The 27669-nt window shown below is 29.1% G+C and overlaps 1 protein-coding gene across 1 annotated transcript in view; it reads left to right on the forward strand.

Annotated features, from left to right (window-relative positions):
• The window catches only part of LOC113386063 (calmodulin-binding transcription activator 2-like), a 303558-nt gene that overhangs the window by 81708 nt on the left and 194181 nt on the right, over nucleotides 1–27669 (forward strand). Inside the window, exon 2 of the mRNA XM_026623872.1 lies at nucleotides 21577–22020. Within this exon, the coding sequence (XP_026479657.1) occupies nucleotides 21577–22020 (444 nt within the window). The remainder of the gene's footprint in view (nucleotides 1–21576; nucleotides 22021–27669) is intronic.

Here is a 27669-nt window from a genome sequence, read left to right on the forward strand (position 1 = left end):
TAAATTTAAAAAAAATGGCTGTTTTTGAGAGAACTAAGCGTCCGATTTAAATGATTCAAAGAACTTTCTGCTTTTTTCAACAAAACAATTGATTTTGGAAAAAAAAATTTTTTGTTTCTAATTTTTTTTCAAAAATTTTTTTTTGTAATTTTGGACTAAAAATTCAAAAAATCACCCAAGCTAAGCACAGTCTAAGCGCCACTCTGGTAGAAATGTTTACGCAAGTGCGTTTAGACTGTTTGTGTACTGGAGCACTTTTCCAATTTTGTGAAAATTATTGAAAAATGTGAAAATGCCGCCAAACTGAGCACAGTATAAGTGAAAATGTCGCACAGAATTATTTGCAAATGCGTTTAGACTGTGACTATGCGGGAGCACTTTTTCAATTTTGTGTAAATTTGGCAACTATTTTTTTTTTGGAATTTGATTCGAAATGAAATGACGATTGTTAATGTTCTGGAGATCATAAACTGATTTATTTATAATTAACTTTCCATAGGGTAAGTAATCGCAAAAAAATCGAAAATGAAAATTTTTATATATCTTCACGTTTCAGAGGTTTCTGAATATGTTGGCATACCTTGGAGAAAATTGATGTATGTGTGTGTGTATGTGTGTGTGTGCGTGCATGTGTGTGTGTTCGGATACAAATTTTCGTCGACGATTTCGGGAACACGGATAAAGCAATTTGAATAATTCAAAAAACATTCTAGCCGTTCCGAAGATATGGGGCAAAAAGGGTCAAAAACGATAACTTAGTTTTTAAGAGAACGGAGCGTTCGATTTGTATAGTTCAAAAAACATTTTACTTGTATTAACAAGATGAAGATTTGATCAAATTTTCATGAAGATAGGACTAGCGGTTTCGGAGATCTAGTAAAAAAAACTAAAAAAAAATAACATTTGGCGGTCAACAATAATCATTAGACATTAGACATATGCATATCAAATTATCAGATATTTTATTGAGATTTTTACAATAAGTATAAGTTTTGTTTACATTCCTATGGGTTCCGTACCATTGTTTTTCTGTTAGACAGCGACGCGGCGCTTACGCGCTTTATATTTTGTCTCTATGCAGTTAAAGCAGTACGATTGCTTTGAAAAAAAGTTCAGATCTTCCAAAATATATCAAAATGAAGATAAAATTTTTTCCAAAAAAAAAATTTTATAAAAAAAATTGTTTAAAATTTTTTTTTTTTTAAAAAATTTTATTTTCAAAAAAAGTAATTTTTTGTCCAATTTAAAATTTCTAAAAAATCTTATTTTTTCGAAGTAAAATTTTTTCAAAAATGTTAATCGTTTTTAAAAAAATAATAATTTTTGGTACGGGAAGTTCCAGCAATTTGCCTCAAGGCACGATGCCTTAATTGCCTTAAGACAGAATTCCACTTACAGCTAGTTTGATAAATGGTTTAATTAATGATGATCAGTGACATCTAGTGAAATAGCGAAATATTTACTTTACGTAGGATAAGTTATAGAAATCGCAAAAAAAAAAAACGATAATATTTTTTTGGCATATTTTTACGTTTCAAAGGTTTTTAAATATTTTCAAGATTTACAGGAAAGTCGAAATTGTTCTATTTTTTTATTAAATTCAATTTAAATTTCCAAAAAAAGAACAATGAAGATGATATATTAAAATTGAAGAAGTATTTTATATAATTCTTATTGTTAGAAATTTGAAATAAGGTGCTCTTTACGACGCCTTGATTCATTAACTTGGTTCGAGGAAACTTTGTTTTTTTCTTGTAAAACTTTTGTTTTGTGCGATAAGGTCGTCGCAATATGAAATATAAATGATAAAATTCAAAGTACATATTTATAGTAATTTATTTGATTATATTCAAAGCTACTATTGCTCTTAAAACTTCCCGTAGGGATGAATTACCGTGATCGCAAAAAAATCAGAAATGATTTTTTTTATACATCTTCTTGTTCCATAATCTTTTGAACATTTTGGCATATATTAGAAACAATGGGTGTGTATGCGTATGTATGTGCAGATACATTTTTTGTCGATGATTTTGAGAACACGAATCAACCGATTTGAATGATTCAAAAAATAGATTGACATAGTAGACACTGTGCCGATTATAATTATTAACTTCCCGTAGGGCAAGTTATGGTAATCGCAAAAAAATTGAAAATGAAAATTTTTATAAATCTTTACGTTTCAAAGGTTTCTGAATATTTTGGCATACCTTAGAAAAAATGGATGTAATTGTGTGTGCTTGTATGTATGTGTGTGTGCGGATACAAATTTTCGTCGACGATTTCGAGAACACCGATCAACCGATTTAAATAATTCAAAAAACATTCGATTCGTACTGATAAGGAGACGTGCTAATTAATTTTTGGGCAAGGTAGATCCGACCGTCTTGAAGATATGGGGCAAAAAGTGCCAGAAATGATAATTCAATTTGTGAGAGAATGGAGCGTCCGATTTCAATATTTCAAAAAACAATACTAGTTAATTATTTTTATTCTTCGAATATTTAATTACAGTACGGGAAATTCCAGCAAATTTTTTATGAAGCACATTGCCAAGTTTAGCATATCTTATTTGAAGGTCTTTATACATAACAGATTTTTCTTGTAGAAATTTTAATTATTTACTTTGCAAAATTAATTTCTTCATTCTAATACATATAGACGATCTAGATTTATTACAAACTTTATAACACTGTTGTATGCACTTAGGCCATTCTACTCTCTTTAAAAAGTTAATCCAATAAAACTTTAGCAATTAAACAAAAATCTAACAGTTTCACGTTCTAAACTTTCATTCACCTTTAAATGATAATTCTGCAGCGTGTTACTTATTTGTGCATTTCTAATTTTATTTTTAGATACGATTTTATTATCTTGGTTTTCATTTAAATAAGGTATGATGTATAAATACCCTTTTACAAGTTTTTATTACATTAACTTATTTAATTATTTTATTGAATGATTAGATTCATGTTGTGTTTTGGTACTATAAAATAATTAAAAATTTAGCTTGTTGTTGAAACTATTATTAGTTTTAATGATCACTATTGCACAATTATTTATAAGATACGAAAAATAATACAATCTCAAGAGATTCATCTTAAGTTGAGAAATGATTATGCAAATTTTCATATTAGTAGCGCATTAATTTTTTTCCATCAAATTATATTCTATTTCAATACTCATTACGAGAACCTAAGCATAATTCCATTATCATTGTTTAATAAGTTTCTATAACTGTTATTATAATTAAAGTGCATTAATTCAGTCATATTTATCTAAATATTGAAGGCAAACTTTTCTAATTAAGAAAGTAAATGGTTGTTTATTTTATTAAGTGTGCCAGCTAAGACGCTTATGAAAGGATTTTCTTTTCTCTTGTCAATGTAATAACAACCGATCTGTTAGTATTTAATTACTCTGAGAAGATACTTCAAAGTATTAAATTTGCTTCGTTGAATTTATAAGAAACTTAGTTTTTCTTTGATGTTAAGTTATTAAAATCATCGCCTCCGGAATATTTAAGTTTCCATCAAGCGCTGGATATTCTGTATTTGTAAAATATAATTATTGAAAATTATTTACTATCAGTGAAGTCGATGGGGTTCTAAATAATTATACTGACTATAAATTTGTTATTTGCATTTAAAAAAAATTAAAAACAAATACAGATAATGAATAGCATTATATGTTTATATAATTTGAGTGAGAGCAAAGATTTAAAAAATAAAACGTAACGTATCATTATGAGCATAAGAAAATCTATTCTATTTAATGATAACAACACAAACTATTTAGTATAAATTGGTTTTATTCATCGAAATATTTAAAGTTCTATTGATATTTTCACCTATTCATCATGAAATATTAGCAAATATTTTGATAGTAGGTACTGACTAGACGTTCGATTATGATGCATACAAATCTGAAGAAATTTTTCGATTGTTGTGATAATTCTATTGAATAAAGCGCAGATCTAGGTATTGCTATTTGTACTTGTAGTCTATGATCAATATTTTCAAGTATAAATGGATATCACTACTACTTGATGTCAGGTTGCACTCAACACAAGATTTGAATTCCTAACCTTGTGTGAGCAAGAGGTTATACCATTTCCACCATAATATAGAAAATGTATCCTTATAAATGATTTAAGGATTACGAACTCTTTTGAGGTCATGTATAAAAGAAACACCCTTTACTTTCTATCTTCTTCCAGCCTTCATAACTCACGAAGATCTAAATTAAACCGCTATTTATCACCTCTTCTAGCCCGATTCATTTGCATCAAGGCGTTATTTTGATTTATTATATCTATTTTTGTTGGGTTTATATGAAAGCCTGTATTATCTGAAAATTTTTGTAGGAAATAGCAATGACTGGACGGCATTTGAATACTAGTCAATTTTAAATACTTTATTTACTGAACTGTAGAAATATCTGAAAACCATTCAGATACTTATTTATTAATGTATTTATATATTGACACATTTATGTTATAATATAAAACGTAATAGTATAAGATTGTTATAGTGTTACATTCATTAAGCAATAACGCAAATGCCAAAAAAATAAACGACAGAGACATAATTTACCGTAATTACCATTTATTTTTATTATTTGATTTCTCAATTTAATTAATTAGATTCTTTGGGTTCTAAAATATTATAAGATAACATTATCTAACTTTGAAAAACCTTTTCTCAGTGAGATTTCGTTGCTAATGAAAGTTTTTTGGTTTTGGCTTGCTCATAAGTAGCTAGAACGAATGGACCTTAATCAGAGGTTCCTGGTTCGATCAGCCTGTTGTCAAGTGATAACTGCTTTTACTTGGAAATGTAGATAGCAATATGTTTTCAAACGTAAATACCCCTTAGCCGTCATTTTTTTCATTTGCTGTATCAATAAAAATTCGCCATATTATAGAAATTTTAATAATAATTCACTATAAAGAGAATGTGACAATTATTTGGGTAATCGTTTGTATAAAATATAGTATTAAGTCAATTCAGCACAACAGCTTAGAGGACTGTTAAGTTCTGTTTGCTTTTCAAAATAAAAATCAGTTAATAGAGTATTTTTTCTAATCGCTCATGCAGTAGTAATTTCTTCAATTCTTACTAGTTGTTTTCCTATAATCTCATGGTACTTAATACCCGATCAATAGCGCTTTTATTGTGCTGTTTAGGATATTTTCACTTTATTTGTAAATAAAGCCGAAAAATTCCAACTATCATTTGTTCCAACTATCACTGCTATCACAAATGAGTTTAATGCAATAAATAACGTTGTTTTCGGTATAATCGAAATAGATTCGTATATTTCTATATCGTTCATGCTGCGTCATTGAAAGTGCCTCGGCTTATCTCGAATATGCCTTTTAAATCAATTGGAATATCCCATATGGTCCCGGGATGCACGCGCTCGGGTTCTACGACGACGTCGCTACGGAAGCTGCATTGTAGCGCCTTCCTTGGCTTAGGCTACGATGCGCTATGATGAATTTATTGTCTGTGAACGCGGGGACGATATCGTAGATGTAGAGCTGAGGAATTTATAAATGAAATATATTGTAGTTAATATGCAAAATATATTTTATTATATTTTAGGTAATAATCTAAGAATGAGTTTATTTTATATATTAACTTCCCGTAGGGTAAGTTATTGTAATGGGCCGAGAATCGGAATTGAAAATTTTTACATTTCTCGACGTTTTGAAGGTTTCTGAACATTTTGGTGTACCTCAGAAAAAATGGATGTGTGTGTGTGTATGTATGTATGGATACAATATTTCGGTCACGTTTTCGGGCGCACGGATCAACCGATTTAAATGGTTCAAAAAACATTCGATTCCTATTGATAGGGAAAAGAGCTGATTAGTTTTTGGCGAAGGTAGGTCCGGCCGTTTCAGAGATACGGAGCAACGAGTGCAGAAAATAGAAATCGAATTTTTGAGAGAGTATCCGATTTGAATGATCTAAAAAACATTCAATTAGTAATGATTGGGAGAACTATTTATTAGTTTTTGGCAAAGGCAGGCCCAGCCATTTCGAAGATACGGAGCTAAATGTGTAAAAAATGGCAGTTTTTGAGAGAACTAAGCGTCCGATTTAAATGATTCAAAGAACTTTCTGCTTGTCTTAAGAAAATAATTGATTTTGGGGGAAAAAATGTATATATATATATATATATATATATATTCTTTTTTAGTTTTTTTGTATATCGAAAATAATTACAATAATGTTACAATATTTATAATAATCTATTTGAAAACATTCAGTATTCCTCGAACATTTTGTTACGGTACGGGAAGTTCTAGCAATTTGCCTTAAGGCACGATGCCATACACCCCACTAGTTTTATATTTAGTTTATATAAGTTTATTTGTATTGCAGCAATACTCTACTCAATACTCTACTATAATACAGAGTCCAAAAACTACACTCATAACACCACGATTTTGTGTAATAGGTTATTTTACAGAGTTTCAGAGTTAATTTATTTTATTATTTATTAATAAACTAAAATATAAGCTAAGGTGAGGACACAAGTATTTTTCTTACATCATCTTCTTTTTCATATGTTAATTTTCGCTCAGGAGTTGTTTTTGCAATTGCATAACGGTTTGACGAACGGCCCTGAATGAAACAAATACGTGGTTCCCAAATACCGTGTCAAAATTTCTTAAAAAATGACAAGACCTCATCGCTTTTTAAATTTCTCGTAAAATTTGAACTGCTTTAAGAAAAAACGTAACATTTCTATATTACCTCCGAATAGTCAATATTGTAAACATTACATTAAGATACAAAATTGTAAGTGTTTTGTATTATTATTATTGGTTTTCTATAAAATTTCTTATATATTTATTTAGTTTACTTTTTATAGTTATATTGATTGCCACTGAATGAAGGTTAAGATGCTAGCCGAAACGTATGGATTTTAAATGAATTTCTAAAAACTATCATACAATTTTTATTGATGTCACGTCATACTTCTAAACTCAAGCCAATAAATCAAGAGTTAATTTCATATTACTTTTTTTTAGATTTTTTTTAAATAGTCAGTTTGTAATATCAACGATAAAAACAGACTATCGCTATCACCACTGTTTGCATTCACGGTATCAGTCTTCAAATTCTCATTTTCAAAATTACTTAAATTTTTGTCTATGTAGAATAATTCTTTTGAATTTTCAATTCAAATTAAACATTATTTGTGATTCAGGTTCTCTCTAGCTTGAAATCAGAAATGCATTGGCTTTTCTGTTGCAGGAGCGATACTCTAGGGATATATATTTTAAATTGTTAGACTTGTTTTTTCCCATCATCAGTGTGATAATTTTATATTCCCATCATATCTCTATCGCATTATTCACTTGATTTAGTTTAGTTTTGATTGGATTATTTTGAAATATTTACCAGCGCTCCTTCTATATGATGAATTTATTGCCTGTGAACACAGCCAGGAAGTTTATGGAAAGGCATTGTTGGCTCTTGCACATCGCACCAGGACCAACGACTTAAAAATGCACTTAAAATATATATATCTTGTGATACGCTGGGTTTATTTGGAGAAATAAAAACCAAATATTTTATAGATTTAAAAAATTTCTCAAAACTTTGTAAACATAAATTAAACGCTAAACTTTATCAACATGATTCTTTCATAATAAAATCAATTGTAATGAAAACTAAAAATCGGGATTGAAAAATCTTTCAGAAGTCATATAAAATTTATCATAGTTATATTTACAGGTAAAATTTATTATTTTCATATCGTATTTAAAAAGAAAAATTTAATTGAGTACTAAAAATTATAATACAATTATTTGTGAAGACTTTATTCTTATGAATATGAGAGTTTTTACAACTTTTTCTACTAGGTTATTATCAAAGCTATTTTGTCACAAAAATCCATTACTATCAAAATTAAGGATCTTTACACTAAAGATCCTTTAATGATTATTGATTTATACTATGGTTAGAGTTTCATAGGTGTAACAGATCATTTGTTTGATTTATATCATTGCATAATTAATGTATATTTTAATTAAACGATTTAATTAAACGACTGCAATTAATAGTACTAACTATTCTTATAATGATTTTTTTAGTATTAAAATAATTATCAAAGGGTTATATCCTAATGAATTAATTTATATTAACATTCAAAATTTTTGATACTCATAATTTATTTCACTTATTCTTTACAAATTCATATTTTTCTAAAATATTAGAAAAGTACTGTCTCAAAGACGTTCTCTCCCATTTTATTTATCTTACTCGTACATTCTGTCAGTATGTTATTTATATTGGCAGTTTCGAAATGTTTGAATCTCCAATCTTTATGGGAAGATTGCTTGTTTCAGTTTATACATCGCATATGGGGTTTGTTTATATATAGGTAGCTATTTTATTTAAGGCATAGTCGCACACACTGTCACGTACATATAAATTAATAAACTATAAAATAATTAAATTGCACTAAAGATATTAGGTGTTTTTATTTATTAGAAAAATTTTAAGGTAAAATTAAAATTAATCCTGAGATTTTTCATATGTATTATGTAGGTATATTTTCAAACCTTGGTATTAAACAAATTTATTTTTATTGGATTACAAATTTATAATTTTGTATGGTAAATCGAATATACTTTATGATAAAAAGAAATACAGTAAATCTAGAGTCTCTTGGTTTTATTCTATCCTTCCGAAGCATCGACATATCTAAAATTTACAACAGAGAGTTTGTGCGTTCCGGGCGTTCTGTTGTGCATGTCGTGCAGTTATCAGTTGATTTATTTTTTCCGTTTTGCCCAAGAGCTGGAGGATATTATTGATTTTAGGGATTTAGGAAATGCTCCATGAGATCTTGTCTTGTTCTGTATCATTAGTTTTATCATTTGAGTACTCCAAACGTGGCTGGTGAGGTTAAGCCAAAAAACTTATTTAATTTCTTTGCCATGCATAATAATGATAATAATAAATGATAGTCTGCCCGAAAGCAGGTCCATGGTGTGAGAGCCATCACAAATAAATGATTCCTTTATCCTTTGCCTATAATTCCCATTACTACTATTCCCCCACTTTTTTATTTTTATGTATTTTTTTCTCCAAAATGCTGCTTTCATGCTTCTTCTTTCAGTTCCCTGTATTTTCTCTTCTCGCGTAAGTTGTCAATCGTTTGCATACTTCTTCTTTCCATTTTTTTCATCCTTCTATTTTACCCTCAACGACGTCGTGAAGGAGGCACTCTTTTTGCAGAAGGGGTTCGATCCAGTTTCCTTTTCTTCTCAGGATTGTGCTCAGTAAAGTCCTTTCTTTCCCCACTCTTCCCAGGAGTTCTTCATTTGTTATTTTTCTGTCCATTTTATATACTTTACTTATATTGCTATACATATTATTAATTGTATTTAGATTATATGGATATAGAATTAAACTCGATACAGTGAAAAATATATTGATAAGGAAAAACGTCTTATGGGATAAATATACAAAAATACACGTGATGATATGAATTCTATTTTCGCTGCGCTGATGAGGATAAGTTGAGATAATTTTGGGAGAGATCATGAAATAATAGTAATTTGCATTCATTTTTTTAATTATTTCGAAATTCACGCGATAACTAACTTATTCTCTGACTAACATTATAGAAATTCAAATAATTAAATCTCCCAGAAACTATGTTTTTTATCTATCACTAGCCGTTGGTCTACAAGCTCTAGGGAATCCATACGAAGAGAAAAAATGTTTATTAGCAAGTTGACAGATTTACTAGCTCCAGTAGATTGTGTAATTGTTTTATATCCTTGGCGACTGCCCGATATTATTTGATTTATTTTACATTCCAGAAATTGAAATAATTTTTAGAAATATGCGTGGTCAGAAGAGATATATTGCTCTTGTATTAACTAGGTTAAAATATTTGTGCATTTCTAATATGATATGTTCATAGTATTATCAGAAAACTTCTACTAGATGGCAAAGTTATTGTATAATTGTCTTAATACAGATGCCAAATATTGGTATCTATTTTAGATTGGAGCTTTAATTAAAGATGTATAAAGAATTTTAGTACCAAGAGGTGTTAAATATATTGTACCAATCAAGACTTCATAAACACAAAACATCTGTTGCCTATTAAATTAATATTTTGCTTGCATATCGATTGTGCGCACTAGAATTTGAAGCTATTTTGTCATCAATATTACATATATTTCAATTAAGTCTCATATATATTAATAATTTATATAAGTGTCACAAATGTTTGAAAGTTTTCGATGATTTTTACTGTATATGAGTACAGTTTGTTAGTTTTTGTTGAGGTAATATCCAAGAGCCTTTTGCATTGAAACTTTTATTCTCTGAAAATTTGGTACATTCGAAAATTATTAACCATATTATTGATACTGTTGCAATATATTTTCGAGTTAATTTATAATTAAAAACAGTAGTAAATTTATTACTATTTTTACTTGCTTCAGTAGCATTTTTCTAGAATCATCCCATTCGAACAATTCTATGCATGTACCTTTGCCAGTATTGAACATTTGCTTATGTTAATCGTGTAAACATTGCATTGTATCCGATTTATACTCGCATGTCTCTAGGTAGGTTTTCGTATTTTATGTGAAACCATTTCCCGAAGACTATAAGATTTACCTATGAGAATGTCTAAGCAATGTATCTACTATCCCATCTATAACCTAAGCGGCGGATGTTTCTCAATGGTTTGCGAAATTATTTCAACAAATGATTAATTGGTATTACAGAAATAATATTACTTATGCTCAATTGATGATCAGTTAATACCAAAGCTGCAGTAAATTGATTTATAAAAACTTCAAAATTCTAACATTGCAATTAAATTTAATGAAAAACCTCCATTTTAGTGCTATTTTGATTCCACACATTCAAATTATCATTTTTTTACTATCAAAAATACTAAGTATCGGTAATTTCTAAAAAGTAATATGAATAATATATATTTAATATGAATAGTATAAACTATTGTTGTGCTTGATTTCTTGTTTAGAGTAATTAATCTGAATATCAATTCTTTTTTTCATTATTTATAATAGTATGCAACTTTGTAATACTCTATGTTCAGGATCAGTAAAATAAAATTGTAAGCTTTAACATTTGAACGAGAACAGTTGTTTCATTTATCATGTAATTAAAATTAATACATTCATTGACTGTTTGTTTTTTTTGACTATTTTGCTAGCGATGCAGTCTCATTTTTAAGCAGCTGTAATACGTGTCTTGCCTATACAAATAATTTCTAAAAATATAAATTAACCACGAATAATATAAATTATTTCAATGAACTTACGTTTCTTACACGGCACAGATGTTTTGTTTTATTATTTTTACTATATGCGTGGACATACTACATATACGCATACAATCAAAGAACACTCTCACGCGATACGACAACCAATCACAATCGACCTGTATAGGAATGTTATAATTGAGAGCGAATGACGAATCATCGGCATAATAAGAACGCAATCTTGGTAGAAAAAGGTCAAAGATCCACAATTTGACCACATTTGACCATGATTCTTTTCTATAACAGACTCCAAAATATTACCAGAAATTTCAAAACTCACTTCTACTTACTTGTAAACTATTTCTATTTCATGAAGTGGGACAGCATTCCAATTGGAAAGAATGCTGGGTCAACTAAATATTTCTATTTAATAGTACTAGGTGATAATAATAATTTATAAATATCAAATAAAATATAGTCTGAGTACTTCTTAAGCGGTGATACGATTTTGGCAATCTTACCCTACTTGAAATTTGGAGCATATATTATTTACAACAACTATAAAAATTGGATTGTTTGAATAGTACCAAATTAATTGACATTGTGGCAATTTGTGGCTATGAGTCCTATTAAAGGACTGAATTTTTTTTGTTCCATTTCCTCCCTCGTTTGAAAACTTGTGATTGCAATAGATTTTCCCATTGTATCTGCGTTAGGCATCATTCGTATCGCAATGGAGTTTGTATCCGCCCGCCTATTTTATGCTCCTTACGCCAACACGACCCACATTTGTTCCTTTTGCAAAAATCTCTGCGAACCCGTATCCGCGCAATTCTGCTCAGTTACGGTTACGTTGAGACTTGAGAGCTACTATTTACCTAAAATGGCACTGTTTTCATAGTTTCACGTAAATACTGAAACGATTTTTGAAATAATAAAACCTGTTGTAGACACGAGAAGTTTTCTTGTATAACGAGAACAAAAAATTCTTTATGTTCTTCAAACTGTGCGCCACATATTATGTATTTGCACATGTATAAATCAAAAATATTAGTATATTTTTTAACAAATTGTTAAAATTGACCATAGTCGAACTAGATTCCAAAATATCATCACTATTACTCAATATACATAATTAGTTTTTTTTTGTAATCTCTTTTATTTACAACTGTCCAGTAAAGGACATTCAATAAATTTGATGAATTTACAATAGTCGACCAAAAAGGGACATTGTATACTACAAGGGCATGTTGGAAAACATAATTCAGTAGTAGCTGTTTTTCCATTCGATATAAATTTCACAATATTTTATTGATAATTATATAATTTCAACTATTTACTTATTGAATAATTTCTTATAAATAATGATTAAGTTATTTTCATTTTTGATTATGATTTTGATTAAGTTGATGGCTTAAATCCAGTGGCGCTTTTCTTTTCAATCTTCTTGGATACCTCTCCATTATCAATTAGTTTGCTAATGAATTTGGCTTTTTTCATATGAGTTTGCCAATTTAGTTTACTATCGAGGTATATGCCGAGATATTTCACATATATAAAGATTCTAATTATAACAATATAGGTGTAAATTTGTTTTGCTGCAAATGCTTTGTGAATTAGGGGCAATGTAAACATTTATTTTTAAATAAAATCCACGATTTTTAGAAAATATTTATTTGGAATTCAAAGCATTGTAAATACTTTTCTATATCTTTGAATCTCCAATTTATATTTTTTTATAGTAACACGTTTTCTATGTAATACCATCGCTTTTTAATCGAATTATTGGTATTTTGTTTTCAGACAAGTTGCTTTATCCCCATTACTTAAAACTTCCAGCCATTTCCATAAATAACCATTTTTTGTAAGTATGTATTAATAAAGGACATTCGTTATGACCACGACCTCTACTCTTGCCGTTAAAGTCACCAACTAATAATTTGGCACTTTGTTACTAATTCTAGGGAAATGACTTTGCCAATAGTCTCGAAAAACTAACATGTGAGTCTTAATAGAGTTTCAGCAAATTTTTGAAATGAGTACAGTCATTTATGGTCAAATTTTGGCTTACGTACAAACACCCATACCTATTCCAATTATGGTCCTAAACAATTCAGAATCACATAAACTGTCAAAAAAATGAAAATTAGAAATTCAATAATTACTCAGTTTTATGGTAACAACATAAACGGGAAACAATATTTGGCGATTTTGAAAATTTCAATAGATTTTATTTTCATATGCCGAGAAACGCATGCAACTTGTTTGAATGCATTTTTATCTTATACATAAATGTGAATGAAAAACTATTTTCACATTAGCTTGATATAATACTAGGAAAAACACCAGAAACAGCGATTTTGATCCCAACTTTGACCAAGCTCAAGCAGTATATCAAATTTTCACTTGAGGTTACAGTTCTCAAATATAATCTCTAATGAAAATTGCTTTTTGCGGGCATTGCTGCATCACATACAAGTCAACACTATTAGATATATATATATATATATATATATATATATATATATATATATATATATATATACGAGGTGTGTTCAAAAAGTACCCGGAATTTTTAAATTTCGCGGGTCTGGAGTGTCTGATTGTCAAAATTTTTTTTTTATTGTGTTGGTATACATGCCCCTAAAGTATGATGAAATTTTCAGCTATATTCACTGTTTACTTTGTCTGTGGTAGTCGCTAAGGTTCGACGTGTTTTTCTGAGCTCGGCGATTTTTACAATGGAAGAATTGAAAAGTCAAAGAATTTGTATTAAATTTTGCGTAAAAAATGAAATAAAGTGTAACAAAGTGTGTGAAATGTTACAAAAAGCCTATGGTGAGTCTGCTATGAAAAAAACAAGTGTTTACGAGTGGTATAAGCGCTTCCAAGATGGCCGCGAAGACGTTGAAGATGACGAACGCTCCGGTCGACCCAGCACGTCAACAAACGATGAAAATGTGAAAGAAGTGGAAAAAATGGTTATGAATGATCGCCGAATCACAATTAGAGAAGTTGCTGATGAAGTTGGCATATCAATTGGCTCATGTCATAACATTTTTTCAAATGTTTTGAGCATGAAACGAGTGGCAGCAAAATTCATTCCAAAACTGCTAAATTTTGACCAAAAAAGCAATCGCATGAACATCGCTCAAGAGCTGTTAAATGACGTCAACAACGATCCAAGTTTGCTTGAAAGGGTCATAACTGGTGATGAAACATGGGTGTACGGTTATGATGTCGAAACTAAAGCCCAATCGTCCCAATGGAAGAGCCCAGGTGAGCCAAGACCGAAAAAAGCACGTCAAGTTCGATCGAATGTCAAGGTTTTGCTTACTGTTTTCTTTGATTATAACGGCATAGTGCATCAAGAGTTCTTACCACAAGGTCGTACGGTTAATAAGGAGTATTACCTTGAAGTGATGCGACGTTTGCGTGAAGCAATCCGAAAAAAACGCTCCGATTTATGGAAAAACAATTCATGGCTGTTGCACCACGATAACGCACCTGCTCACTCGTCGTTGCTTGTTCGTAATTTTTTGGCCAAAAACAATACCGTAGTCATGCCCCAACCTCCATATTCACCAGATATGGCTCCGTGTGACTTTTTCCTATTTCCAAAGTTGAAGAGACCCATGAAAGGACGGCGGTTTTCCTCGATTGAAGAAATAAAGGCCGAATCGCTGAGAGTGCTCAAGGACATATCAAAAAGTGAATATCAAGGGTGCTTCGAAAATTGGAAAAAACGCTGGCATAAGTGTATTATATCTGGGGGGGACTACTTTGAAGGGGACCACATTAATGTAGACGAATAAATAAATATTTTTTTGAAAAAACGAAAATTCCGGGTACTTTTTGAACAGACCTCGTATATATATATATATATACATATATATATATATATATATATATATATATATTTATATATATATATATATATATATATATATATATATATATATATATATAAGAGAAATTTGCTCTCTAGAAGAACTTTTGGTTTGCCCTCTGAAAAAAATTATTTATTTCAATCAGATTTAACATAGCCAAGTGTAAGTGATACATCGATATTGACTTTTATAGTTAGTCTTCAAGTATAAGAAAGTTAAACTAACCTAAGCATTACAACAGTTGCGTATTTTGCGGATAAGTTCAGAATTTGCAAATTCCATTTTGAGCAAACCTCTTCTAGTACAAGTTTTATCTTATCAAACATATATTCTGCAAAGAACTTTTCGTTGTCGGTGCGTTTTCAGCGAATACACACCTTAGAGAGCCGCCTCGCGAATATCGTTAAGGGCTTAGGGACCTTGGGTTGCGTGACGTCATGGATCTAAATATATACAGTTCAAGGTGAAACGTATCAACGGAGTCGGATCCGTGTCAGAAGAATACTCTAATAAATTCGCTTATACAGCATTTTATTATTACGAGAACTATATACCTTCTAGGTATACATCTTCATTTGGAGATCGATCAAAGATTCGGGCACAGAGGGAAGAAAACTCTGTGTAGCTACATAAAAAACGCTGCAGGATCAAGTCACGCAGGCAGCGATTAATTTTTTGGTTGATTTTTTTTGTTCTTGTGTAATTTAAATACATATACAATGCCGGTGTCGTATTTAAGAGAAAACAAAACTTGCTTTTATATTTCCAATGTAACACACAATCTGTCTTAAAATGGACATTTAGTGATTAGGGTGATACTTTTAATTATAATAGATCCAGGGGCGTAACTACCGCCGTATCAGCCGTATCAAAAATACGGGGCCCCCGAGCAAAGGGGGCCCCCAACGAGCGCGAGGAGAAAGCAAAACAATAATTTTTTTTTAAAAAAAATAACGTAGTTTGCATTTCCATTTGTTATCGAGAGGTATTGAACTTCAATGTGTAAGCTAACGCTTTAAGAGATTTATTTCTGCAAGCTCTGTAATCAATTTAATTAGCAAAGCTTTTGCTCATTCGATAAATTAATATTCTTGTCAACAAATGTATAAAACTAATCCAGTTTATACATTCTTCATCAAAAATTGAAATTGAAAATTTGAAATTTTTATAGTTATATTTATAGCATTTTTATATTTGATTTTGTTACTAATTGAATTGTCTACATGACGCGTAAGTTTAATAGATAGATTTTGATAAATATGATCAACTGAATGATTTTCAGATTTCTTTCTTTACTGTTTCAAATAATTAGTTTCTGAAAGTTTACAAAATACCAGTAATGACTTATAAAAAACTAATATTTTATTAAGTAATCTTTTGATTAGACTGTGAGAATTAAGATATGAAAATTTATTGAATTAGTTTGCTAAAGAAGTCCAAATAATTTGCAAAGGATATGGATTGCAATAATATTTTAAAGAACAAAATACAAAAGATAATAAAGCGTTATTATGATGAGTAATCACAAGATGAGAAAAATTTAGACCCATTTCAAAACCTTTGCGACTTAAGCAGTAACATTCGACTTTTTGAAATCGAGAATTAATAAACATTTCCGGAAAACTGTCGACTGAATAACTGTAAAGTAATACTGTAAAGATAAAGATATATTATATGATCATGACTAATTGATGGTTCTAGAAATAGGTTTGAATACAAAAATCTAAGATATTTATTTTAAAGGTACAATGATGGATACAATAGGCTTGCAACCAGTTTTCCCAACCTTCCCTTCCAATTTTAGCAGTTACAATCGCAACTGCTAAAAGAAATTTTAAAAATAAAAACTAATTAAAAATTGCGTAAAAACTCTAGGTCAGAAACGTCTACCAGACCTGTAAAAACAGAAATTTTAAAAAATTTAAAGATCACTAAATAATTCAGTTTTTCAAAAAAAAGGCAAGGTGAGTGAATATATATCTGGAATTATTTGTGAAAAATTCAGAAAATTAGAGAGGATTAGATAGATAAATAATAATTAGAGTGATAAATAAATATTCTTTTAATTTTATATATTTTTATATTTTCTAAAAAAAATCTTGAGGGGGCCCCCAAACAAATTTTGATACGGGGCCCCGCCAAGGCACGCTACGCCCCTGAATAGATCAAAAGTTGGAAGTGTTTTGGTGATTTCATATATCATAATATATTTGGCTAAATTCATTTTGATACAATTTTCTGGAACAAAATTCATTTTTCCAAAAACCTTATCAATTTTGCTCACTCCACTACTACGCCTTTGATCAGACGGTTTTAATCTCACTGAAAATAATTCTTTTACAAATAAATTTAATACATAAAACACAAACAGTTTGCTCTAGATTATGCACAGGCATGTTTTTTATTTCTGTGTACAACTATATGTATTTTTTCTCAATACTAGGGTTGGAAAATTATTTTTCGAAAATCATTCTTTCAATTTTGATGCTTTGATCTTGAAATTACCAGGATGATTTACCACTGCCCAACCTGATATCAATGATAATTAGCACCACTGTAGAAGATACTTTAACGTGTTGTAGAATAAATTTTAATTAATAAATATTTTCAAGCAGTGGCATGTGCTAGCTTAAACTAGTCCCGATTTTGATCTCAACCTTGATATCAAGCGGTATACAAAATTCTACTCAAAGTTTTAATTCTTAAGTAAACTACTGTACATAGTAAACTAGAAAAAAGTATAATAAACCACTGGGTTGTCCTCTCGAAAAGAATAAGAGATTATGAATGTAATTTAGTAGATACAACTCAAAGAAGATGTAGTTTTGATCGCTGTTGAAAAAAATAACGAAGCTATCAAAATAAAGGTCACCATTGATAAAAATGACTGAAAAATTTGTTAAAATATTACTTTGTTGGTTGTAGATAATTTTATTCTGAAAAAATTACTGTTTTTCGATTTGATTCAACATCAAGTGTTAAGTAAGAATTAATTAACTTCGGTAAATAATACACATTTTCAAAAACTTTGAAGGTCTATAAATCTTCAAAAACCATTCCTTAAATCTCATTTCTAAATCTTGTTAATCACAATCGGTATATGTATAAACTTTCTGATATACCTACGCGTATATCAGAAAGTTTATGCAACTTATCTAAACACATAATTCCATTTACATCTAATTTAAATTTGAGAACGGTGGAGCATTTTGTTATTCAACGGTACGTGTGATGAATATGCTCTATTTAATCTTTATAAAATAATGATAATTTATATTAAATTTACAGAGCTTACAAATTCAATTTTGTTAAATGTAGTATGCTATGAAAAAGTATAATAAAGCTATTACAATTTTTTATGGTGCTATTCTATTGTAAAAAAAGGAAAACTAACATTCTCTTCTATCATTGACCTAGTTTATGAAAGTGTAGGAATACAAATCATCTAGAATATTAAAATCATTATAATTAAATTACTTTGATATTAATTTCATGTTTTTTTTTCAAAATACGATACAGTTTAATGTTGAACTTTCAATCAACGTCAAATATCATATTTTCAATCTAAAGTTTTTCTATTTATCCTTATCGTTCCTGTCGAGACAGCTGCCACTATAAATCGACAATATAATGAACAGTTCATCGAAATTTAGTATGATCGATATTGCCAAGAGAAAATTCAAAGGCGTAGAAAATGATAAAATAAAATATTATAAGACAACAATTAATACATATAATAATCTTTTTGTAGAGGGTAGAACAATATCGCATTTTTCTTATTTCTGGATATTGGACTGATGTCGTATAAAAGATATAACATATATTTATTTATTTACTTAATATTTATTTAGTTAGATATAATATTTAATTTGTGTGAAATCAAGGTATGAAAAAATTTAGTAACAAAATTATAATTTTCGTATTACAAAATTTCACATGCATTTATTCTTTGATGCGCATGATTTTATTCAACAAGTACAAGTAATTAAATTATTCAACTGGAACTTTGCTGAAACAAACTTTAGTGAATATTAGAAAAAATGTTTATTCGTATTAAATAATTTAAAACTTCTATAAACTATATTCGTACATACATATGAATTTTAGACTATTATTGGTCAAGGCATGTAAGGCAATCAATAAATGAGTAACCAGGTAGACAAAAATCGTTAAAATAAATTGAAAAAGTACTAAATGCACTAAAATTGCGGATACATCCGATTTGTATCAAAATGTGCATCTATGTGCAATATTTCCAATACTTTTTCTCAAAATATCTGAACTCATTTATAAACAGAGTAGTCTCTTCGGGCACATTCCGCTTCGCGTAGCAAAGATTCGATATTCGCATATTGCTAATAACATATGCTACATATTGATATTAAAAATAATCGAGTTCCACGATATTACATGATCTAGATTGATGTGGTATTATTTTCTATATATAGTTCCAAATGAAAACTGCTTGATATAAGGCTCCTCGAAATGGGATCGAAATCGGGACCTCTGTGATTCGAGTCCAGTCGCTGTAGCCCAAAAATGGGGCCATTATACTTTTAATTGCAAGCTGATACTTATTTCAATGATTGAAGTATTTGAGTTTCAAAACTGATATCGTAATCATTGTTATAAATTAGTCCATAAGAGAATCACAATTTAAAATGAAAATACTTTCCACTCCCATTATACTTGTTATTTCATTACTTCAAATTCTGGGAAAATTGCCGTTCTCAAACAAGATTTCAAAACTTCTCGCAAAGCAGAACTTCTGCAAAACTTCCATCGATATAAGAAGTGAAAACTGTAAATTCGAAATGTTAAATAGGATCGAATCGCATTTGAACCTTTCCCGATGTAAATATTATCATAGTTTCGATTTGGCGAGAAAATCATATTAGTTTTATAGAGCTGGTTATAGTTATTGAATATTTGATGAAATTGTGATCGAGATGCTCGGACAGTAAGCCGAAAATATAATATGAGATGCTGGTGATTTTTGTATCAATGTTATGAAATTCTTGTTAATATTTGGTTCGTATGGGAAGATGCAATTTATTTAATGGATTTTGCATTGCTATGTATTTTTATCAGTATGAATTCACAAATGCACAAGGAAATATAAATATTAAATTTACGAGAATGAGCATTCGACTTGAATAACAAAGAAATATTATCAAAATAATCGAAATTTTTATTAATAAATATTGTATATTTTTAACAAATCATAACTTAGTAAAAATAATTCTTAACCTCCCAGGTGTTTTATAACGATAGTTATGCTATATAAATAAAATTAAAATATAGAATATGCTCAATTTCACATATAAGTAAGTAACTAAGTATTTCATCGCAGTAAAAATATTATTGCTGTATTGATATTTAACACAAATCAAAGTCAGATTATATTTTTTCTGTAATATGTGGATATTTGATTCAATATCATTTAAAATAACTAAATTACGAAAACTATAATATATAATTCCTAAATTATATATTTGAAAGGTAAAAGTTAGTGAACCCAAATTGAGCTTTATGTTTTTAATTTAGTAGGTAATTGCTCAATTATTTTAATAGAATTAATAAATGTTCTTATTAACAGTTGAACTAAAGTGAAGATTCGGGAAATTTTCCAAATTTCACAGATCATAATATTTAAAATGATTTTGATGCCAAATTTGATATTATTTACGTTCATCTTAGAATATGTAGTATGCAAATTATTATTAATCAATTATTACAGTTGAATAATGCCTAAGATTTGCACTATGTTATCTAATTGACATGTAAAAATATTAACAAATTATAACTATTTATAGAAACTCACAATTAACTATGTATAGGTACTTCCTAACAAATAAGATATATTTTATATATTATCTGAAAGAATGTCTCAGGCGACCACATTTCAGGAAAATTGTATTACTGTACCGTAATATATTTATTATATGCTCGAATGATGTATCAGTGATGACAAAAATACGGAGGATAATAAATTCACTTACATAAAATAAGATTATATGTAACAAATATACGGAAAATTAGGTTTTTCCACATGACTAGTTTAGGCCCAGAATGAACCAGTTTTTTTTCTTTTGTGAATAACATCAGTAATTGAAGTTACTCATATATTTCACACTATTTAGAGATATTTATTAATCAAGTTATATATATATATATTACATTCTATATAGCAGATATTTCAAACTATATTATATTGAAACTAATGTGTCCAAAATGCCCTTAACAAATTGCTAAACCTCTTCGCGTCATATAATTAGTGGTACACAAACTGATGTATTTGTAAAATAATTTATAGTAATTTTTGTTTTAAAACAAACAAATCGTGTTTCAATGAAATCTAAAAAAAAGTTTGAGAAACATATTGCTATATAATTTTTTTTTATTTCAGGTAATCCCTCTAACTCTGGCGATGGATCAGTGTCAACTAACAACGCAAATGGTACATCAAATCGAGCAGAATCCTCCGACACTCTAGGAGTTCAACAAAACCTCCAACAGCCGCAAATCATCCAAACCCAACAGCAACCGCATCAACTAATCGGCGAACTCAACAGCAATATTATTTTGCTGCGCGGTCCCGGCGGTAAGCAGCAAAAATCGGGCGGTAGAGTCGGCGGTGATCAAATATTACTACAGACTTTAAAACGTATAGATCGTACGACACCAATTTTGTTGTTGAGGAATAATTCCAGAGTTGATACTGGGCAGAAATTTGCAGTTGCTACGACAAGGAAACAAAATGTGCAAATTAAGGACGAGGACAATGTTGTTTTGGCGCAACAGGATCAGGAGGAAAATGATGGGGTTAAACACATTATGCCGATTGGAACAGGTAGGATTTTTTTTTATAAATGTTGAAGGATAAACCAGAACAGAAGTTTTGTTCTGGATTGTGTGGGAGTGTATTTCTTCAAGGATCAAGTTGTCTAGAATATTCTATTGTTCAAGCGGTAAGGCATTCATAATCGGATTATATGGTTTCGAGTTCAACCTTGTGATATTTTTTTCACGCTTCTCCTTGTGGAATTTATTAGGCGTAATATCTAAAATCAATAGCATATGATATATTTAGTTTTTAATCGCTTCGCCTGTCAATTATAAATATGTGCCACTAAAAACTTATACATTGTTGAAAACTTTGTTTATACCTCAAATTATTGTTTTTATGATATTTCTCGTTACAGCGTACTTTTCGGCTAAATAAGCTGATAGATTCAATACAGTTTAAATATTGGCTTCAATAAAATCAAATAAGTTACAGTAATCTTTGCAATGGACTAAATTATGATAAATCATGGGCAATTTAATAAATCATAATACAATATTCTAATAACATTTTTTTTATTTGGATAGATTCATTGCCTATCAAAATAATATACATTTTTAAGACAATGTGCTGGGTGTAAATGCATTTAAGAGATTATCTTCTATGAGATCTCTTCTTTTATTTTTTTGACATTTTATTTAAGATCGTATGCCATTTATTTTCAATCTTCGAGTAGGAGATTCCTCGCTTAATGCTTTTAGATATTTGTTTGGGTGACCTAGTAATTTTTCGTGGTATTTTTTGCTCCTTCATCTATCATTTCATGAATAGTTTTAATTTTTAAATCTTCATGTAGAGTATCATTTGTAATATATCAGGGTGCGTTCACAATGCATCTTAAAATTCTCGATTGCGCTCTTTGTATTATTTGAATTCCTTGCGCACGCCCATAGCTCAATTCCGTATGTCCAGATTGGGATAATTATTGTTTTATATAAAAGGAGGTTATTTTTATAACACAAATTTGAATTCCTGCCAGTTAGCCAATACATAACATCTCTTTGAATTTCTTCTCCATCTGTTTTTTTTCATTTTGATGTGATTCTAATTACTAAGTACAATTACTGTACTGAAAATTGGCATGGTACATTTTTTACATAAAACATGTGAGATGATGATATTTTTTTGTCTTCTGTATCTGTATCTGTGTCGTATATATTTTTCACTTTTTCTTTTCTTCGCCATATTTTCCATTTTTTCTACATTTACTACCAGATCGCGTCAGTTTGCAATTAACTAATTACGAATATCAGAAGAGATTTTCTGCACGTCTCGGGTTTTGAACGTCGGCTTCTGAAATATGCACACTTATCCCTGGCATACTCTTCCAGGATATCCCGTAAATTATGATTAAAATTATAACAACCCCAAGATGAGATAACAGTCCTCTTCAACCTGATGTATATCCATTATCCTATTACAGATCCTGCTTTAAATCCTAATATCCAGTCTTAGGAACGTGAAGGATAATCCATATTATATGGTTGTTTTGGTTTTTTGATACAAGGAAAAAAAATCTTAAATATATGGTTGAATACATAATCGAACTAGTGTACTGAATTTTTTTTGGAATCTGGGAGTTGTTCAATTATGGAAATAAAAAAAAAATTGTTCGGCGTTGTGGAGAAGACACTGATAATGCATATTATACGGTTGTTTTGGTTTTTAAGACAAGAGAAGCAAAATATCGTAAATATATCGTTGGATACATAATCGAATTCGTGTACTGAAATTTTTTTGGAAGCTTGGAATTGTTGAATTATGGATAAAAAATTAAATTGGCTAGGCGTTGTGGATTGATACATCAATTATTCTTAACTTTCCTACAGGAAAGTTAGTTTTTTTTATTTTCTTCAGTTGAAAGAAAACAAATTTTCAGTGGAAGTTTTTGCAACTTGCCTCAAGGCTAAACGCCAATTGCCTAGTAATTTTATATAATATAATTTTATAATTTAATTTTTGTAATATGTATCATATTTTATTATTCTATTAAGGGAATTGAAAAATATCTCTATCTTGATATTTTTAACAACCAAAGCCATTCAAATGAGAATAATTTCTAGGTTTGTATTGTATCTAGATCTGCTATAAGCATTAGTTTGTATATATAGTACAATGTCTCCTTGTAGTTCCGGATCGTTATGCAAATCGAGTCTGAAGCTCCATTCTTCGAAGATTGTCCCGGGGGTTAAAGTCGACTAATCTTTACTTTTTTGCCATTCTCCTACAGAGTTATCTTTACGTTTTTCTCATTTTTCCGTTCCCCAGGCTGAGCTATTCTAAATGAAAGGTTTTGCAATAATACTCACATATTTTGATATTAAGGTCAGTTGGATAATAATGAAAATCGCAATAATTATAAAACTACATAATCATTAACTGAAAGTTTAATTTAAATATTAGTACTTTATTAGTAAGTATGTATCTGACTCACAACCTTATCTTTGCCGGCCAGCGTTGCCATAACAACGCTATGTTATGGCCTATTATTTTATTCTTTAGCTTTTTACAGGAAAACATACTCTAGGCGTTTCAATTGCATCTTACACGTAGACATTACACCACATGGACTGCTAGTCCTCATATGTTTTACGTTATATATAGTGCACAAACATAGAAGGGTATGTGATGTCTCATGTCTGAGCGAACATTTCCGATGACAATCGCGGACTCTCCCGATTTATCAAATGTCATATACATGAATAACATAGGTCTTATAATATGCAAACCGATTTTAATAGATCGATTAAATTTTATGTACATTTATTTCACAAGAAAAATATTATCATTTCTTACAAAATTATCAGCCATCACAATTGTCGTTATATTATTGAAATAAAACAATCACAAATAATGGCAATTGTGATGGCTGATAATTTTGTAACTATTGATATTAATCTTAAGAGTTAATTTAATTCAAATATTACATTATTAAAATATAACATATGACATATGACATTTAACCAATCGGGGAGTTAACAATTGTCGGCAACGCTCGTTCAGCAAGAGACGTCACAGTCCCTTCTATCTTTGTATTCTTCATAAAAGTATCTTTGTATTCTTTTGGTAAATATATGAGGACTAGTAGTCCATGTAGTGTAAGATCTATGATCTTACATCATATTTTAAATTCTATCTCACTTAATTAATTTATTTATATGGTAAACAATCAATGAATATTCAACAAGCAGTTCCAGTTTATATATGAGGATATCTATCCAGAAATTATGGTTTACTTAGGTGGAAATTCGTTTCGATTTATGAATATTCAACCACGTATTTTGCAAGACGTATCATAAAATAATCAATTAGATGTATTTTCGTTGCTGTTTTTGCATTTGTCTATACATCTGCTATGCTAATTTATATTCAATATTGAAATTGATACTGCCTTTCATAATTAGTATATTATTATTCACATTTTGCTAACTAAAGTAAATATAGAACATGATAGCTAAAGTAAGCAAGTATGTAAATGCAGAATTTTTAGGGCATGCTGCTACTTTTCTGCTTTTATTTGCATTTTCTGTTTTTTTAAAATTGCATTATATTTTGAAAATATCTGATATTCGCGTTTTGACTAGAACAAATATAGTAGTTACCAAAGTGTGGCATAATTGGAAAAAAATCTTTGATCTTCAGCCAATTTTTTATAGAAAAATAATATGTTGATTATAAGGTTAATACCACAAGCAAACTATAACAATCCAACTCAAATTAATTTTATAATTTTTTTGAAGTATTTGATTTTTTTTGCAAATATTTGCATTTACTGCGTCATTCATGGTGATGTAAATCTCTTTGCAAAAAAGGCTCCAAACGAAGTAGAGATATTATATCGTCAAACCATAATTAGGAAGCATTATCGGAAAAACTGAATGTACAAAAAAGATGATAATCTTCCTTAATGGAAAATCGTGGAATTACGGTTTTGCGATTGATTAAAGAAAATTAATTAAAAATCTCATAGTTAATGGAAAATTTCTTGTTGGTTTTATGTACAGGATTTTAAATGATGTTGAATATGCATAGATCGATTTAGAGCGAGTAATTTTCCTCAGGGTTATTATAGAAAATCAGATATTTATCAGGTATAGTGTTTATATTATCTGTATTATAATATGTAGATTAATTTTCAAATACTTGACTTTTGTTTGCGCGTTTAAAAAATCTCTTTCTGTAATCAACTGAAAATCGTCGTAATTATTTATTCTAAACTTCTGTATTTAGCATGAATTTGTATTGTAAAAGTAAGTATTAAGTAGTTAAAAATGATCTATGCTTACTTTTTAGAAGGTATTAGAGCTTAATTTTATTTTTCACACAATCACACTACACACAAACACACATCCATATATATTATATTTAAAATATATGTGTATATATTTATATATAAATTTTATTGATATGCTAAACATCACTTGTTTTAATTAAAAATATTAACAGTAACTGCATACAAAACATTCGATGCAAAAACAACAAATTAATTAATTTATAAATAACAAATGCTGGCTAATTAGCGAATTACCAAGGTTGAGTTTCACCAGACCATAACGAACATAGAATTCTATTTATTTTCCAATTTTCTATCAATTTAAATTTAATTGCATTGCCTTGCCGCCGCACATCGCAATAATAAATATTAATTATAATCATCACATCGTTATTTTATGTTTGTAAAATATACGATTGTTTGTTAAATTAAAATCTAAAATACAGAATTGTATTCGATATCCTGCAACAACGTGGAAACTAACTTTTATGAATTCAGCTCGGACATTTCCATTAACGTGCATTTGTAAAGCTTTCGTAATAGTGTGAAGTTAATGGAGATTTTTTGTTGAAATAAAATTGGAAAATGAAATATAAATATCATTACAGAATCTATTGTGCTTTGTGAACTTTGAAAGTTTCGAGGCTGCCATTACTAAATAAAAATAAATTAGGTAGTTTAGTAAAGACTTTATTTAGCTCATTTTAATATGGTAAATGGTTAAATATGGAAATATTTTTTGGCAGATATACTCGTATATATATATATATATATATATATATATATATATATATATATATATATATATATATATATATATACAGAATTTTGCACTAATATTGACTAAACTAACCAGTCAATAACTATGATTTTTTTGTAAATAAGGAAAATAATAAAAGTTTTGTTTCACAAAAATAATAATAATAATAGTAATAAAAGTAGAGTGTTTTTGCACAGAAACATGTAATAGATGGTCACCCTGGCTAATATGCATATTATATGCATAATATTTTTTTAGTCGAATTTTTCAATTATGAATCTATCATGTAATTGATTATTTTTCAATTCAGATTAGATGTGCGAACTTTTGAGGGCCTTCTAAAGTCTGCCAATTTCGAAAATTTAAACTTCACAAATAGTCCTACATTTAGAAAATTTTGGGAAATGATGGCATTATTTTTTACAGTAGTCCTAGAAATGTGGTTTAAGGGTACGGATCCTAAGTTTTTTTTTTAATTTTTATTTGGCCTCGCTTACTCTGAGCATTTAGCCACTACAACATTTTTATTTATTTCTATTCTATACCAATTTTTATATCATAATCCATCTATATATATATATCCTATTCTAAATTCTTCTTCTTTTTAATTTCTTTAATTTTT

This window comes from Ctenocephalides felis, unplaced genomic scaffold, assembly GCF_003426905.1.
Source record: "Ctenocephalides felis isolate EL2017-DRISC unplaced genomic scaffold, ASM342690v1 CF-g0.4_SCAFFOLD_03571, whole genome shotgun sequence".
Taxonomy (NCBI): domain Eukaryota; kingdom Metazoa; phylum Arthropoda; class Insecta; order Siphonaptera; family Pulicidae; genus Ctenocephalides; species Ctenocephalides felis.